Source organism: Artemia franciscana, chromosome 11 (genome assembly GCF_032884065.1).
Source record: "Artemia franciscana chromosome 11, ASM3288406v1, whole genome shotgun sequence".
In the NCBI taxonomy this organism is placed as follows: domain Eukaryota; kingdom Metazoa; phylum Arthropoda; class Branchiopoda; order Anostraca; family Artemiidae; genus Artemia; species Artemia franciscana.
In genome coordinates this window covers 41,111,076-41,130,641 of record NC_088873.1, presented here as the reverse complement: position 1 = coordinate 41,130,641, position 19,566 = coordinate 41,111,076, and the positions used below count along the sequence as shown (strand labels likewise).

The following is a 19,566-nucleotide window of genomic DNA, read 5'->3' as shown; positions in this document are numbered from 1 at the left end:
CTTGCTCCTGTGAGAAATTCTACCTCTGTGCTAGTTCTGGATGTTCAAGCGTCAGAAGAAAGGCAAAGTTTATGTCTTGGGATTATCTGGATTCCAATAAGAATTTGTGAGTGTGCCACAGGTTATGTAAAAAAGCTTCCCCAGGTCCCATGGATGGTTAGATTTCTTATTCTGGTCGATCCAGGGAGAGGGGTAGAAACCCGTGGACCAGTTAAATTTTTAGTCTATCAATCCAATGGATAGAGCAATAGGACCAATGGTGGTAGATATTCAGTACCAAACCATCACGATTCCTAAGTGTGTAATTAGTTGTTGAAGACCGTTTGGGTGTAATAAGTGTAGTTAGATGTAATTAGTCTTTCTCGAGGGAGCACGTCCAGATTTGTCTTTAAAACTTAAGAACAAGCATGAATAATAATTTTTTATTATTATTATTATTATTTTCTTATGTGAAATTTAACAATTTCTTTTACCACGCTTTTTGAAATCAAGGATTGGAGATTTACGGTGCTTTAATAATCGAAATGTGTAAATTGTAGTCGTAGAAATGCTGTTTATTAGTACCACCTAAGAGTATGTGTCACTTACAAGAGTGAGAACTGGGGCTAGTGCCGACAAAGAAACCTCAACGACATCTAGTGTTTGGCGACGCTTAGCATTTTTTAGTATAATAATAAGAGTAGGTAATTTAATTTTGTAGTTAGTAAAATTAGTGTAAGAAGGAATTTCTGATCTTAGTTGCTGGCAGAAAAACGATTACAAAGCTTCAAAAAATACCAATTGTCGCCAAATGCTAGATGGTGCTGATGGTTGTTTTTTTACTGACACTGGAATCATTATTTTCCACAGAAAAGCACCGTTCATTTCTAAATATAGTTTTTATTCAGTGGAAATAGGAGTTCATCTTATGTTCTTTTCTTTAGGATTTACCAGATTTTGAAACTCTGCCTGTGTATAAGAAAGCCCATTTAACGACGAATCAGTTGTTGGACTACATTGACTTCAGTGATCACCAGTTTCACTTTTTAGATCAAGTAGCTCGCTTTCGCCCAGACATTGCCTGGAAAAATGTAGTTCCTCCTTTTGGAAGCCATGCTATGATTGCAGGTAACTAACAACAGTGCGTAGGCTAGTAATACTTTAGATAAAGCAAATCTTATTTCCAAAGATGCCTATCACATGCTCGGTTAGGCCAAATTCGCACTTTAGAGTCAAGCTCAAAAACACAGGAAAAACAAAAATAGGATAAGATCAGTCAAAATACTTAATTAAGATTCCATTTATTTCTTTTTATTTTAAATATCAAATAGATCACAGACTAGACACAACAGTTAAATCTCTATATAATAATATCAAAACGAAAATAAACCTTATTCCAATAGGTCCTGATGCATATGGAGTAAGTTGGGACGACCATAAAAACACGCGTTAGCCATTAATACTGTTCTCGATGGAAAAAACATTCTCATTCCTGCGCCCTCCATAACCCCACTAAAGAATCCTCTTCTACCGTACAATAATTTGCGTTTTCCCCAAACTTAAAGTGGCCGTATTTGGACCAATGTTTCTATGTTGAGAATTGTTGTTTCTTATTGGTTGTTCTCAGGGCTTTTCACTTTGGTTTTCTTATCAGTCTTGTTTTTAAAGCTCCGTTTTTATCTTCCGTTTTTATCTTCCACATTTTATAATTTTGAATACTTTTTTTTATAAACACCTTGTCATGGTTGTTTTATCATTTTGAATATATTATCATGAGTAAGTTATTGAGAATAAATTCTTATTTTGAATATTTTCGATGAATATTCTCTAAGAAAAAACCAGGCAGGTTGACTCAGTCTTATGTATATCGAATCAAATAAAGTAAACATATAAGCTTCAATGAATATTTGTTCATACGGGAGATAAAATACGGTTCTTATAGAAAGGGTGGTCGTATATGCTTTGGAGGAGACTCATTGGATTGGTAATTAGAAGTTCTAGTGCCCTTTTCAAGAGTCAGATTGATCATAGCACAGCTGCACATCATAGTGCAGATCCAAAATTAGAATAACGCAGCTATTATATCCATTATATTATATTATTAAATATTATATCCATTTTCCCTCTTTATTTCGATTTGTTAAATTCTATGAATGGAAAGGTAGTGTGGTAAGAAATCATTTGTCTTATTTCCCCTTTGGCTGTTCAATTTTGTATCTTAGAGGAATTTTTCAAGGGACGGTTTGCCACGCTAGACAAAATTGTCTCGTTAGGAGGATCGCTACCTCGTTCTCGTTACTGCAACGTGTTCTTACACTGTACGGTATAGACATATTTTTGTCAAATACCACGATAATATTTTTTCTATATATTCCTCTCAATATTCTTTTTCTCTCTTATTCCGTATTTTTCCCTCTTTTTTCAGGAAATAAACATTACATGACCTTCGACCGAAAATATTTTTGTCCGAATATTTCGACCGAAGATATATTTTTGTCAAATACCACGATAATATTTTTTTCTATATATTCCTCTCAATATTCCTTTTCTCTCTTATTCCTCTCTTATTTTTTTTTCTCTCTTATTCTGTATTTTTCCCTCTTTTTTTCAGGAAATCAACATTACATGACCTTCGACCGAAAATATTTTTGTCCGAATATTTCGACCGAAGATATATTTTTGTCAAATACCACGATAATATTTTCTCTATACATTCCTCTCAATATTCCTTTTCTCTCTTATTCCTCTCTTATTTTTTTTCTCTCTTATTCCGTATTTTTCCCTCTTTTTTCAGGAAATCAACATTACATGACCTTCGACCGAAAATATTTTTGTCCGAATATTTCGACCGAAGATATATTTTTGTCAAATACCACGATAATATTTTTTCTATATATTCCTCTCAATATTCCTGTTCTCTCTTATTCCTCTCTTATTTTTTTTCTCTCTTATTCCGTATTTTTCCCTTCTTTTTTCAGGAAATCAACATTACATGACCTTCGATCGAAAATATTTTGAATTTGCTGGTGAATGCAGCTATCTCCTTGTTAGTGATTTTGCTGACGGAAATTTTTCAGTGGTTGTTAACTATGAAGGCAGCTCTGGAAAATTTACGAAAAAATCTTTAAGCGTTATCAGCAATGGACATCATCTAGAAATTACCTCTTCTAAGGTCGTGGTTGATGGCAAAAGAGTAGAGCTGCCTTATGAGGTAAGAGGTTCGAAATTGAAACCCAGAGGAAAATTCCAGAGAAAGCATTAGCCTAAAGAGGTAAAGGGTATAAGAAACTTATCAGGGGGAATCTCAAGATGATATCCGAAAAAAAATATGTTAACGCTATCTAGTATTTCCTAGCAAAACCATTGTATCTATCTCCAGTGTTTCCCAAAGTGTGGGGTGCGACCCAGTATTGTGACGTATTAAAATTATTCTGGGTAGCGAAAAATAAATCGTAAATGCACAGAAAAAAGTTTACTTCACATAACTTTTTTTCACCAGTTGGACAGTAGGAATAGTACCAGTGTGTGTATTGGAACTCTTTCAATGCACTCTTTGTGTCACTAACGTTAGGTTGATTGCGAAAATTTTTAAACCATAAAACTAAGGGAAATGTTTAATTTATCAAACCTATTTTAGTAAATCCTTGCGTTATTTTGTGTTTTTTTTTCTACTCTGTACTTCCATAACGCTACAGTGACTATCGATACTGGGTTGTTAGATTGAATCTTTAACAATCCCTCTGTGTATTAACAATTTTGACAACACTAGCCTAACAGTGACGGAACCTTTTTTGTGTCATGTGAACACTTTTAAAATATTTAAAAAAACTTTTATTTCTCAAAAATAATCATTAAAATTTTTTTCCTAAATAATGTGTGTCTTTCAATCAGTGAGGCCTAGTACTCGCTCAAAGAAATGGTTGTTGTCCATGAACAGCTCACTCAATAAAAGGAAGGCTTTTCAAACACTTCGTGGTAACGAACTGTAGTAAGGAGCGACCCGACTCAATAACAACCAAAGCTCTAAAAAATGGTATTTTGATATCATTAGCTACATCAGAAAAATCACACTTTAATGCTGATTTTAAATATATAAGTTTAATCAAGTTTAGTCTTACCCATCAAAAGTTACGAGCCTGAGTATTTGCCTTATTTTCAAAAACAGGGAGAAACAACCCTTAAAAGTCATAGGATCTTAACGAAAATCACACCATCAGATTCAACGTACAACAGAACCTTATTGTAGAAGTTTCAAGCTCCTATCTACAAAAATGTGGAATTTCGTATTTTTTGCCAGAAGACAAATCACGGGTGCGTGTTTATTTGTTTTTTTTGTTTTTTTTTCCAGGGGTCATCGTATCGACCAAGTGGTCCTAGAATGTCGCAAGAGGGCTCATTCTAACGGAAATGAAAAGTTCTAGTGTCCTTTTTAAGTGACCAAAAAAATTGGAGGGCACCTAGGCCCCCTCCCACGCTCATCTTTTCTCCAAAGTTAACGGATCAAAATTTTGAGATAGCCATTTTGTTCCGCATAGTCAAAAACCATAATAACCACGTCTTTTGGAATGACTTACTCCCCCACAGTCCCTGAGGGAGGGGCTGCAAGTTACAAACTTCGGCCAGTGTTTACATATAATAATGGTTATTGGGAAGTGTACAGCGTTTTCAGGGGACTTTTTTTTGGTTTTGGAGGTGGGGTTGAGGGGAGGGAGCTATGTGGGAGGATCTTTCTTTGGAGAAATATGTCATGGGGAACAGAAATTCAATGAAAAGGGCGCAGGGTTTTCTAAAATTATTATAAAAAAAAAAAAAACAATGAAAAAATAAACATGGAAAAGTTTTTTCAATTGAAAGTACGGAGTAGCATTAAAACTTAAAACGAATAGAGATTATTACGCATATGAGGGGTTCTAAAAATACTTTAGCATAAAGAGCGAGGTATTTAGGAGAAGATAAATACCTCGCTCTTTATGCTATAGTATTTTAGTAATTTCAACTATTTATTCTACGGCCTTTCAGATTCAGTGGTCATTCTTAAAGAATTGGGACAAAACTTAAGATTTAGTGTAAAGAGCGAGGTATTAACGTGGGGACAAACCCCCTCATATACATAATAAAAATTTAAGAATATAAAAGTTTGTTACGTAAGCTAATTCTTAAGTTATGTATATTTTTTACTAATAAAAACATTATTAGTAAAATAATAAAAACATACTAATGTTAGTATGTAAATATACAAAAATATTTGTATATTTTTTACTAATAAAAACATTTGTTAAAAATTAAAATTTATAGTTGCCTTTTTATGTAACCGAAAAATTGCAGGGCAACTAGGCTTTCCCCACCCCTTATTTCTCAAAATCGTCTGATCAAAACTAAGAGAAAGCCATTTAGCCAAAAAAGGAATTAATATGCAAATTTCATTTTAATAATTTATGTATGGAGAGCCAAAATCAAACATGCATTAATTCAATAACGTTCAGAAATTACATAAAAAAAACTAGTTTTTTTTAACTGAAAGTAAGGAGCGATATTAAAACTTAAAACGAACAGAAATTACTCCCTATATGAAATGGGTTGTCTCCTCTGCAATCCCTCGCTCTTTACGCTAAAGTTTGACTCTTTGCCACAATTCTGCTTTTTAAAACAATTAAAAGCTTTAGCGCAAAGAGCGAGGGATTGCAGAGGGGACAACCCATTTCATATACGGAGTAATTTCTGTTCGTTTTAAGTTTTAATGTCGCTCCTTACTTTCAGTTAAAAAAACTAGTTTTTTTATGTAATGACTATTAGGAGCGATGCAAATGTGGAAAAAAGATGTTGCGGACCGGAATAAAGAAAAAAACTGATTTGGAAATAATAAAAGTAACGATATTGACTAGTATGGTTTGTTTTTTGGGGGGTGTGGGGTGCTGAAGCTTTTCTGTAAAATATTTCAATATTGATTTTTACTAGATTTGAGTTTGGGCTTTGTAATTAAGTTGATTTAGTAAGTAAAAGGGAAGTAGGAAAAAAATTATACAGTAATAGACTGTTAAAGTCCAGACCGTAGTGTTGATCTTCATTTCAAGGCCCTTCAGCCAGACAGTGCAATGGGGGGTTGAAGGCCTGCCATCCTGTGCTTTCGTGTATCCTACCTGCTTACCTTACCCAAGCTAGTAAATAAAAATACCAAATATTCATTTTCTTTGTCTTTGTGCAAACCCCCCAGATTTGGATTGAACCCCCTACCTGTTAAATTTTGGTAAATAAAGACACTTCGTTTATAAAAGAAACAATGCTAAAACATTTCTTTCCTAAATACAAAAATAGTTGTGAGTGTTAATAATGTGCAGATACATTTCTTATAAAACAATTGGTTACTTTATGCATAAGTTTAAGGTTATAACTAAGCTAGGTTAGTAAGTATTAGCTGTATTTGTTTTCTGAATTTCTTGAAATAACTTGTAATTTTGTTGTTAAATGTAATTTTACCGAACCAGTTGTCATAGAATACCGTGTGAGATATTATTTGAACGGTAATATAAAGTGCAAATGCCATTAATCAGAACAAAACCGATCATTCCCCAGCCTAAATTATATCAAGGGAAATTTCTGAGATAGCCAATATGCTTAAAACTGTTGATACGTTGTTTATTTAACTTGCGAGGTTTAGAGATCATATATCCATGCGATAACATGTTTATCGTCACTTAAAATTGGCTCTTTAGCCTTGGTGAGTGAATGTCAGAAAACATGATGAGTAGCAGTGATATACCTACCCAAAATATTTTAAGGGGGTATTAAATAAAACATTTTTATTCTATAATTTGAATACAAACTGCCAAGTAATTCAAGAAAACTTTGCACTTCACGTGAGGCCAGAGCCCCCCACCCGGTGCACGTTTCTGTGTTATTGGGTGAGATTTAATTCAGTTTCTTTTGATATTTTAATTTAAAATATTAGATATTTTAATTTAAGATATTTTAATTAATAATTTTAAAAGTCGGTTATAGTTTCTGTTTTATCAATTATAGGAAGGAAATATTTCGATATATTTGGATGGCCATAGAATAACGTTAAAGTCCTCTAGTGGAACGAAAGTGGAGTGCAACCTTTATAGAGACGTTTGCACTGTGCATATTACTGGCTGGAGTTTTGGAAAAACAGTTGGGCTGTTTGGTATTTATAACTACGAAGCCTCTGATGACCTTACTATGCCGAATAGAGAGGTAAATTGTATGCTTTTTATTGTTCTTATTAGCTTTTTGAATGAGATAAAAAAATGCTTTTATTATCATTGCCCTTATTAGGTTATCTTTTTTTAATATTTCTAAGAAAATGCTTAGATAAGTATTTTCATTTATAAGCGTTTGAATACACTTATTTTTATTGCTCTCATTAGTTTTTCCATTGAAGAAATATTTCTCTTATTAGTATTACTCTTGTTAATTTTTTTTCTTTTTTTATAATCTTAAGAGAACACTTATATGAGTGTTTTCACTTATAAGAAATATGAACGCTTATAATAAAACACTAAAATGATTGGTCTTATTAGTATTGCTTTTATTTTATTTCTCTTATTAGTTTTTCTTTTTTATAAATCTGAGAAAACATAGATTTTTATAAATCTGAGATACAAGTGTTTTAAAATTCTAATTTTTTTTTAATCTCAATGGTTTTTTTTAATTTATTTTGACTCTAAGATAACACTTATTAGTGTTTGCGAACACTTGTTTTTATTGTTCTTATTAGTTTTTCTGTAAAAAAAAACAAAGATTTCTCTTACTAGTATTGCTTTTATTTTATTGCTCTTATTAGTTTTTCTTTTTTTTATAAATCTGAAAGAACAAATATATAAGTGTTTGAAAATCCTCATTTTTATTGCTCGTATTGCCCTTATTTTTATCTTTTCAGAATCCAAGTGTGTTTTACCATCTTTTATGTGTGAAACACCAATATATGACTTGTCCGTTTCTTCTTTGTTGTTAATAATAATTTAGTTTTTACCAAAGAATTCTTTTACCAAAGAATTTAGTTTTTACCAAACTGGCATCTCATTGTAGTGTTACCATTTAATTTATTCATAAGATTTAATTATTTATAATTTATATTAATTTTTTTATATTAATTTATTATAATTATTATAATTTATAATTATATTAATTATAATTATATATTATAATTATAAATATATAAATATTAAATATAAATATTTAATTTATTTATTTATAATAAATTTAATTTATTTTTAAGACAAATTTATAAGAAGTTCTGCCTTTAAGTGAACAATTAACCATCTCTTTTCCACCTTACGACATACTGCTAGCCTAGCTTTAAAAATGGGCAGATCACTGTCCCTCAAGAGGTAAGGGTTCAAATCCTACATTTTAGGCTTCTTAATTATGGCAATTCCAATGATATTCGCTTTTGTTTTGACCCGCCGTCATTTTCGAGATACGTTAAGTTTTTTTTCAATTTCACCAGAATTTTTCTTGCATTAAATTTTTATTATTAAGATAATGTTCCTGAATCAACTTTAAATGGAAAAATTGGTCTCACTTTTCAGTTTTTGTTCAAACCGTGTTCTTAAATTTTCGGATATTATGGGCTGTTGTTTGCCCATTGCGAGGTTGCTGTTGTGACTGCAACCATGATGAGTTCTTCACTTCTTTGTATTTCTCTTTGTCATTTTTTCCTATTAATTGTACCGTGTTTCATTCTACTATCTTACAATTTTGTATTTTCTTCAACTGTGAACGCCGTTCTTCAATCGTGTTGTATTAGTTTTGATCTATTTTTATTAATCATATGTTGGAAGCTTGTTTAACTTCTGTGTTTTGTTTTCATGGGATAGGTCTTTGTTAATTCTGATCAAGTGATAACTACTTTTGGTTCTAACCCTTCGCCCCTCATTACAAGTTTCTTGAATTTGCACTCCTGGGTAGTTAGACATGTATTACGGCCAGGGTCGTACCCAGGATTTTTTTTCGCGTGGGGGGGGGATTAAAAAAACTTTAAAAACGCATCAAAATTTGTTTTTATTCATCTTGGTTGCGTTTTTACGAGTCGAACAAACATTTTGGGGGGGTGGGGTCGAACCCCCTACCTGGATTGCATCCCCTACTGGATGCAGCCTTGATTACGGTTATGGAAAAACAACAAATAAAAAATTATTTTAGGGATCAGGACTTGGTCTAATCACCCAGCCATGTAAGTGACAAAGCGATCTTTCTCAGATCACCTATCGATAAGAAAGAAAAGAAATAAAATCCGCCTCTGGTTGGCCAATACAAAACGGGCTTTTTTCATGCAACTGCTGTTCACCAACTGGATTTAACAGCCGAAATGTTCACTACACAACTGTTTTACAAATTTGAGTTTAAAGACATTTTTTTTATCGTGTAAAAAGAGAAAGCGAGAGTAATTCTTGAAAGCTTGGATAGTCTGATATACACCCCATCTTAACTATATTTTTTAATGGGAGGCAGGGGAAGAGGCTATTTTTTAAACAAAACTACAGTAAGTCACTAACAGTGCTGGTTTTGTCCTGTAAAATATGCCATTATGGACTTGCCTAACAGTATAGTTGGATTTTCAACATGTCCCTTCTAACTTACTGTTACCACAGCTTACGCTTTGTATAACTCTTGCAGTTACGTGGAGATGACGAAATAGATTCATTTTCTCATTCATGGAATGTTGGATCCTCCCGCTGTCGGGTTAAAAACGTTGCCTCTATTGCAAAGCCAGGTGCTGATCCCAAAGGAGAAAAGATTTGTAACACATTGTTTGAAGATGAATCCTCCTTCTTACGTCCCTGCTATAACCTTGTAGATGCTACACCTTACAAAACAATGTGCTATAATGATTTAGCAGCTTTGGTTAACAGTGCCAAGCAGGATCTTGGAGCGTGCACAGCTGCCACGGCGTATGCAATGGAGTGTCGACAGCACGGCGTGGACCTTTGGGTGCCACCTATGTGTGGTAAGTTACACTAACTTAAGCTAATAATCCAATCCACTAGCAAATTTGTAACAACGAGCAAATTTAAAAAAGACTTTCTAGTAGCTCTTATGGACAATAGTTTTTATTTGTAAGTACTCTTTTTTTTCTGCTTCTCATATGTTTTAAGCATTGAAGGTAGAACAATCTCGGTAAAGTAAAAGCATGGAGCAATAATGCATGTACAAGGTGTAGAGACAGACACAACCAAATTTGTATGTTGAAATGGGGATTATCCTCTTGGCGGGGGAACATTGATGCTTGATGGCCAGGTGTTTTGATTTCGATGTATTACTATTTTAATGTGTTCTCTTAACAGTATCAGTATCGTTAGGATATTGGAAACATGACTATAACAGTTGTCAAGTATGGCTCTGAAGGGTGGGTGCTTCGAATGTTTGAAGAAGCTTTGCCAAACTTTTTCGAGAAGAACTATCTAAGGAAAGTCTCAGACACATCTGGGTCAAAAGAGGTTATCAAGAATAGTTTAAGGCAGTGGCTGCCAATCTTGGCCATCAAGCCGAGCCGATGTGGAGATTCAGTTTCAATTATGTTGCTTAAAGACGAAGAGCTGCATCAAGCAGAGCCGATGTGGAGATTCAGTTTCAATTATGTTGCTTAAAGACGAAGAGCTGCATCAAGCCGAGCCGATGTGGCGATTCATTTTCAATTATGTTGCTTAAAGACGAAGAGCTGCATCAAGCCGAGCCGATGTGGAGATTCAGTTTCAATTATGTTGCTTAAAGACGAAGAGCTGCATCAAGCCGAGCCGATGTGGAGATTCAGTTTCAATTATGTTGCTTAAAGACGAAGAGCTGCATCAAGCCGAGCCGATGTGGAGATTCAGTTTCAATTATGTTGCTTAATGACGAAGAGCTGCATCAAGCCGAGCCGATGTGGAGATTCAGTTTCAAATATGTTGCTTAAAGACGAAGAGCTGCATCAAGCCGAGCTGATGTGGAGATTCAGTTTCAATTATGTTGCTTAAAGACGAAGAGCTGCATCAAGCCGAGCCGATGTGGAGATTCAGTTTCAATTATGTTGCTTAAAGACGAAGAGCTGCATCAAGCCGAGCCGATGTGGAGATTCAGTTTCAATTATGTTGCTTAAAGACGAAGAGCTGCATCAAGCCGAGCCGATGTGGAGATTCAGTTTCAATTATGTTGCTTAAAGACGAAGAGCTGCATCAAGCCGAGCCGATGTGGAGATTCAGTTTCAATTATGTTGCTTAAAGACGAAAAGCTGCATCAAGCCGAGCCGATGTGGAGATTCAGTTGCAAATTTGTTGCTTAAAGACGAAGAGCTGCATCAAGCCGAGCTGATGTGGAGATTCAGTTTCAATTATGTTGCTTAAAGACGAAGAGCTGCATCAAGCCGAGCCGATGTGGAGATTCAGTTTCAATTATGTTGCTTAAAGACGAAGAGCTGCATCAAGCCGAGCCGATGTGGAGATTCAGTTTCAATTATGTTGCTTAAAGACGAAGAGCTGCATCAAGCCGAGCCGATGTGGAGATTCAGTTTCAATTATGTTGCTTAAAGACGAAGAGCTGCATCAAACCGAGCCGAGAGTGGTACCGAGCTTTAATTACTGTCACAGATGAAAATGTTTTTCTTTTCATATCAATATGTAGTTGAAAATTGAATAAAAATTTTCATAGTCTTCTCACTCACGAATGGTTGTTCATTTTTGAGAGGGATCAAAAATGAGCTCTTGATAAAGAGGATCTGAATTTTAATTTGAAACTATCATGACGAGAAAGATCAACAAAGCTTTCTGTTTCCGTTGTGCTTAATTTGTCTTCTTTGATGTTAGATGCACGTGGATCTATTATCCACATAGTTCCATGTCTGGTCTACATCCCTTGGGTAACAAAAATCAAGATATTATGCAAGTGACTTTAAGTGCTGTTGAATAGTGATGGATACCCGTTGACGGATGAGATCCTTCTCTTCCATATATTCATTATATTTGTAGATGTTTGTAGACATTTGTAGATGTTTACCTGCCAACCGCGTTAACCACGGTGATTTTCTTTTGAGAACCATCTATCTTTCCTCGTATTGTAAACACGTCCTTGCAAAGATATGTTTAGCTCATTTAGCAGAGAAAAATATCTGCCAAGTATGCCAGCTTAGCTACACTCAAACAAGAGTCCTTGAAATTTCTGATTATTTTGCTGCTGAAAAAAAATATTTTTCTTCGCACTAAACAAAAAGTCGGCTCTGTATTTTGCCCCTTGCTAGCCATCTTACCATGTTATAATAGCCATCTTACCTAATCTTCTTTTTTACCTAATGATAAAAAAGAAGGTGAGTGTACCGGAAACCCACTTCTATATAGAGCATTTTAAACATCCGGGAATTCAGAGCTTTATGTCTAATTTGATTCACAAGTTTTATAACACTTAACTCATTTCTGGGGGTATTTTTTTTTACCAAAAGCTGCTCACGATATATAATGCAATGGGTGGACAAAATGTCTCGGTGAATAAATTTTTTTTATTCTTGTAACAACTCCTGAGCAATGTCCAGTCGTGTTTTTAGTACCGTCTGTACAAAAGCCAATACATTTTTTCCACTTAATTTCGTGCCTCAGGAAAAAACTATCAAGTGCTATAAAAAACTTGAAGCTCTGCAAGTTCAGTTGGAGGAAAAGTTCTTGTTTTAATTCTCCTTGAAAATCAACCCTTACAACGCAAAGAACAAGTACTTTGTTACTGGCGTCTATAGATTCATCAAGTTGAATTGAATAAAATGGTGCATTTTTTTCCAGTTGCTATAACTTGATTTTCAATATCTTCAGCACTTTCTTCAATTCTGCTCCTGAAAGTGCTAGCACACTAGCACACTGTGCTAGCACACACTGGAATTAACTGCATTTTCTGGCTGGCCGGTTTTCACCAAAACAGCTTCACAGGCCTGTTATATGATTAAATCTAATTAATTCAATATAATTTGATTATATTAATAAAGTTCGAAGCCATTAACAGGGACTTACCTTCAGCAACCTTATTTTTTAAAGCCCCTAATTTTTTTTCATTCCTTTATACGCTCTATGAAAATTCAAGTAGTTTGTCAACTAAATATGGATGGCGCTCTGATTGCTAGTGAGTTTTAAGTTTTGACGGTTTCACGGCAGCTTTAGATAAGCTCCCATAATCAATAACGCAAAGAAGCTATGGGTCCAGGTCACTACCAGGTTCTTGAATAAATCCAAACTTCAGGTAGTCTGAATCTTATTTTCTTGATATTTTGTGTTGCCTTCTTTTTGAATGTTCTTCGTAACGTTGTCTAATGATGACTGTTGATCCTCTGGTAAGTCTATGTCACTGATCAGCTGGCTATTATTGTCATTTTCATCACTTTAGCTTTACCTTTTCCAAATAAGTGATAAATATTCACTTGCCTTTTCTCATTAAGGAGAGTCGATTGATTAAATAATTTTCAAATTGACAGCCGTGGACTTCACATGTTTCAACTTTGAGAATACTTGCTCATATATTTATTAGTTTGCTTTCGAAGAGCTTATACTGTGCCGCAGAAAATCAGGAAAATATAGGTCTCTTAGGAACTAAACTAATACTGGGGACTGAATTTAAAATTGAAAAAGGATGAAACTTTTTAGCAGAATTTTTTTCACGGAAATAGATAGGCAAAAGGAAATGCAACTAGTCATAGATGTGTGCTGATTTAAGAATGTACACCAGCAGAAATCGTTAATGTGCCAGCAAAACCCTATGTCAATTTTTTTAAACCTTTCTCAGTCGCAATTAAGCTTCATAATATTAAACATAACTTTTAAGTTTTCAATCTATGATAAGTCTCCTTGATTTTTTTCCTTTTTATGTTCATGAAATACAAAAAATATATTTTGTTTAATAATGGTCCCTTTTCTTCATGGACCACCTAAACATTTTTATGGACCACCAGTGGTCCATAGGCCACAGGTTGGCGACTGCTTGTTTAAAGGAAATGGATACTTCATGGGAGAAGGGATAGAAGGGATTTTTGAACACAGAGGGATGGTAAACGAGCGTGCATGGCTGTCTCGATATCATGTAGTTATGTGTTGCAATGAGTTGTTAGCATTAAAAATCAGTTGTACTTATTAAAATCAACTTTGATATATCACTTTGTGGTTGTCTGTTCTAAATATCGGTGAAGACCACACTGCCTTTCCATCAAAAACATCAAAATCAGGAGGAACAATAGGAGATTCTTTTTACAGTGGAAATATAATTCGAATGAATATTTCGGTCCTATGTCCAAGGACCGTCCTCAGCAAAACATAAATTTATAGAACAAGAAAGACTTACAACAACATACGACCAGTAGAACTAAAGTGAAAATTTTTAAAACAGTTCAGAATCCGTACTTCAGCGAAGTCCAACTAGGACTGTTTTCTGTTGGACAGAGATATTTTTTTTTCAGATGTCAGAGGTATCTATGTTTGCCACACATGGTATCTATGAATGTTTCTATAGGGGTAAATTGGTTTTTAGTGTGTCTATATGGTGATCCCCGTTGTAATCTCCGTTATGTCAATTCCATGTAGCTTTAACTTACCAAGGAGTCTATCTATTCTTTCAGTTAAGATCATAGCCATGCATAAGGCATTGGACTTTTTTAAGGCATATGTACATGCTCAGAGTCTGATGGTCTACTCTGACTTTGCATCAATCCTTACTTACTTACCTTCGGAGGGAATACTACATTTTTAATCCAATTAATGTTAATCCATGTTATGTTAATCCATATTAATCCAATTTTGAAGCTTTGTGATTATAAGCGACGCTTGATGAACTGGTACATGATATTAGATCTATTGCTGGTACTGTTTTCAGACGCACGTTAGGTCAGCCCAAAACTTGTTCAGTTTTGCATAAGTGGGGAAGAATTTGCTCCCCTTATTGTGGTTTTTGTAATTATTATGATGACGTTAGACGTATTTTCATGAAATGTATGAAGCATAATATACAAAAATATTTGTTTAGAAACCTAATCATGAACTATTTTGGTGAATTTACGATGAGGGCAATCCTAGGTCAGACAAAGTCAACTAAGTGGACTCGAAAAAAAGGTTATATCCTTAATGACTAAGTATGAAAAAAAAATTCTTACATGCGTAATATTTTATGATTTTTGTGTCTATCGTATTTCATATTACCTCTTTTATTTTTATTTCATATATACTATATACTATATATATATATATATATATATATATATATATATATATATATATATATATATATATATTTAAAAAATTCAAGATATAATATAAATTCAAGATTCTGCATAAATAAGGTACTGAAATATATCTGCCTAAAAGGGAAAGCTAGCCTATAGCCTGGGGAGCGGACTTCACGAAATATGACAAAGAAGGTTAAATTATGTTGAATTACACAGAAAAAAAAATCTTTGATATACGACTATTTTGGGGTTTGGGTCATAAGGGGGTTTCAATTCACAAATTTTAAAAGGAAGGGGCAAAATTTATTTTTCGAAGTCTGGAGGAGGGGGGGGGCAATTTTGTTATTTTTCTTCAGTTAAAATGTCGAAAAAGTTTTTTTGAAGTCTAGGGTGGAATTGACTCCTCCCCCCCCCAAAAAAAAATTGACGCCCTTGTCTTGCATAAATGCCTGCCATGGTTGTTTTCCCTATCTAAAATCTCGAAGGTCTTCCACGTTTATAGCATTCATATTTCCCGCATTTAAGGCTTTTAAGAAATGGATTTTGCATTGTATTTCGTTTTGTATACACCTTTTAGATATATTTTCGTTAAAACCTCTTCAAACGGCGGTGCAACTTTTACTAGGTGATTGAGCATATGGTGTACGTGGGACCAAGACTGGCACGACCGTTTGTACTGGACCCCTTGGGGCTACCAGCTACTTCATCTCTCTAACGCCACACCAGCGCCACTGGTGGTCTCATTAGGGTATGGTAACGTGATCGAGCGATCAAAAGGGTTAAATTGTGGGCCTAAGATGCCACCACCTGTGTCACTACTAATATCTCGAGCTATCTCTTTGGAGGCTAAACGGACTCCCTGTCAATATACTAATGATAGTATTTCTTGCGAACTCTTTTCCTACCCTGACTGGGTTCGGGGTAAAACTTACAAGGTTGTATAAAATAACTCATTTGTAGTCTCCCGAAGGTCACTCCAACAAAATATATTTCTATAAACTCTGAAATCTACTAAAAACAAAATCACCACTTCTGTTCAAAGAACTTTGTGTAGGGGTGGATCTTGGATCGTCCCTGGCCAATCTGATAAGTGGGGGGCTTCAAAATCAAACACTTTTAGGATACCATTAACTATCAATAGCCAAGTCCAGGAAGACAGAAATAGAATTTAGCCCGAAACTTTACTTATTGCAACACCACTGGCTTAGCAACGGGACTTTAACTTATAATTGAAAATTATATTATAGGCAAATCTAAGCCAATGTAATTACGAAAAGGAAAATAGTACATTTATCTGAGAAAAAAGGGGTGTAGAACCCCAAAAGCATAGGTTTACCATTCTAGGTGATTGAAAAATCATTGCTAGAATTATTTACAGAAATTTTTGGTTGTGCACCCAGAGGTATATGCGCCCCGATGAGTACCATGGCTATAGTCATAAATTAATTTTATTTCTAGTGAGATGTGAATTAAAAAGTGGGAATGTACTGCGAGCTGGTGAAACCATTGGATTTGGTGATGATTCTTCGCCAGCGCCTAAATCAGCAGACATTGTTCTGCTTGTCGAACAGAAAGGATGTCTGAAAAATACAAGAATTGGAACCATATCTATGGATATTGATCACGCCCTGAAGGCAAGTTTCTTTTTAATTTATGTCTTATATTTTTTGCTTAACGCTCAATTTATGTCTTACAGAAATAATTGCATAACTTATATTTTATGATAGACGGAAATACAGTTTGGATATTTTATTTCTGAGATAATAACGATAAAAGTAAGATAAATCATATAACAAAACGCTGGAAAATATGCAAAATGTCCAGATTATATATTTTGATACGATTTCCTCATCGCTTTTACTGAAAGCTTTTCCTTTTGAGGGTTTTCCTTAGGAGCTTTTCCCGTTTATAGAGTAATTAAAGTGAATTAAAAAAAAAAAAAAGTAAATGATTTTCGGTATCTGGGTAGTGTTTTAGAGCAAGATGACCATTGTGAAAGAGAAATAACGCTTGGGATTGCTAATGCAGAGGCAGTGCTCTCCGAGCTAAATAAATTTTGGCAGTGCTCCAAGTGCTTCCAAAAGATCGAGCTGTGATTCTTGAATAGCAATGTTTTATTGACACCCCTATATGATTGTGAGTCACGAAGCATGTAAAAAGACTGATTGGATTTGAAAACAATTGCCTCAGAAATATAGTTGCAGTACACTGGACTGAAAGAATAGCGAATATGCAGGTTAGAGTCCAGACCAGAAGCCTCTAATCTCTAATGAAATTCATAGGAGACATTGGAGATACTGGAGACTCATAACAAGAATGAAAGAGGGCAGACTCCCATATGACCTGAGGTGCTGGAAACCAGTCTGCAGAAGCCGTAGGCAGTGTATAACCCTTGGTCTGTCACTCGAGGAAGAAGTTGCTGAGTCAAATAGGTTAATGGAGGATTTCTGGTTGCTGGCCCAGGACTGAGTGACCTGTAGGTCAACAGCTTCTGTCTTATGCACCTCAAGGTCTGGGAAGACCTAAGTTTAAGTAAGAAGGAATATAAACAATTATAATATGAATATAATATAAATTTATTACATGAATATGAACAATTGAAATATATAACAACTGAATATAATATGTAACGATTGAGTAAACAATTGAATACAATATGAATGTAAACAATTAAAGGAATATATTCAGGTTTGGGTTTTTCCTGATGCAGTGTCCATGCTATCCATGGGAGCTACCCAGTTTGAACCCCCTCTCCCAAAATTTGGGTCTAGCTCACACGAAAGTTACAAAATGCATGTAAACAATTTTTGTTTGCGTTTTGTAAAGTTTTTTGTCCCTTCCCCCTTCTGAACAAAAATTCTGAATACCGCCATGTCACAAAAACAGCTGTTTTTAAGTCTAAGAAAAAAGGAATATAAACATGTGGATTTTAAAGTATATCTACGAGTGTTGGTCAAGACCTAATTTTTTTTTCTTTTGTGCCTTCAGTGTGAGACAATAGTTTGGAAATTATTCGTCACGTAATGATATTGACCCTAAAAATTAAGTAAAGACTGTTATGAGGTTCCTTTTCTTCAGGTTATAATGATAAAGTTCAAGCTAAAGGTCAATCATAAAGGAAAATTAAAGGATAAAACATAGGAGTAGAAATAAATGTCAAGGATGTCAAGAACATAAATAGATACCTTTAGAAATTCATGAATTCAATAAATGCTTATTATCTCCCTTTTTTGCTTTAAGGATTTTGCAGTATACCTTATTGATAGCCCATTGATAGATCACCTTATGCCCTATCGATAGCTCACAACTAGTAGTGTTCTGTCATTTTTTCTTAATTACAGGGCAGAAATGAAAAAGAATTGTTTTTTTTTTTTTTCAAAAAATTTATTCCATTTTCTTTGTGAAAAATAAATATAATGTATTTGCAAACTTAGTTAGTCACATAAATATAGGTAGATACGTGGTGGTGGTGGGGGGGCGCAAAATAATGTCTCTGAGCTATCATCATCATTTCTTTTTTCTCATTTATTACTTATGCAGAGGACTTGTTTTTATTTTTTACTGTTTTCAAGAATTTTTATGACCGTACTTTCTTGATTTTTCTCGAAATTTTATTTAAAATATAGGTATAAGGTTGACCAAAAAAACAAGTCCCATAACAGTTAATGGGTCTTGTAAAATCCTAAACGGGAGACATTTGCTATATAATCTCCAGAAAAGATAATTTTTGCTTTTATTTTTAAATTTCAAGGTTCACTGCTGCCAGTTGATGTGTAATACTTTATAATCTGTAATACTTTAGCCCTTATTGAAGAAACAAAACAGATTTTGGATCAGTTCAGCATTCAGATTTAACACGGAAAAATGATACAACGCAATATATTGTTTGTGCTCCTTTGCCCTCTCGTCGCATTGGTGCGGAATGAGCGCTGAGTTTTCAACATTTTGGTCTATGAATGTGTCCGCTCTGCGCCAGAAAACGTGTCATTTTTAGCTAAAATGTGTCTATCTTGAACTCTCAAAAACCAGAGGTTATTTTTTTTTTACCAGTTGCATTATTGACCCAAAGACGCTTTGTAAACCTGTGTGAAAGCACGAAACTTGTATAAACATGTAAATCCCTTACTTTTGAAAAAAATCTTTAACTTACGACATCTCTGGCAACACCTGGATGCTACAAAAAAAAAAAAAAAAAAAAAAAAAAAAAAAAAAAAAAAAAAAAAAAAAAAAAAAACGAGAAAAACCTCTACTTTGGTCAAAAGTGACATTTTTGTTTTACCAAAATATATTCGTTTTATGTCATAAGTTTACAAAACGTATCCCTTTTTTGGCCTGTTTTTGTCCCAAATTTCTAAAATGTTTCCCTTTTCTACCCTTTTATTTCGTCGTGGCCCGGCACATGGGTATGT

The 19,566-nt window shown here is 34.3% G+C and overlaps 1 protein-coding gene across 3 annotated transcripts in view; it reads left to right on the top strand.

The window, feature by feature from the left end:
- The window catches only part of LOC136033229 (uncharacterized), a 197,456-nt gene that overhangs the window by 157,266 nt on the left and 20,624 nt on the right, over positions 1-19,566 (top strand). For 2 of the 3 annotated variants that reach the window (XM_065713941.1, XM_065713943.1), the window contains 5 exons: positions 924-1,107; positions 2,958-3,190; positions 6,997-7,191; positions 9,616-9,946; positions 16,616-16,791. In XM_065713941.1, the coding sequence (XP_065570013.1) occupies positions 924-1,107; positions 2,958-3,190; positions 6,997-7,191; positions 9,616-9,946; positions 16,616-16,791 (1,119 nt within the window). Of the gene's footprint in view, positions 1-923; positions 1,108-2,957; positions 3,191-6,996; positions 7,192-9,615; positions 9,947-16,615; positions 16,796-19,566 lie in introns of all 3 variants that reach the window. The other variant, XM_065713942.1, reaches the window with a different exon arrangement.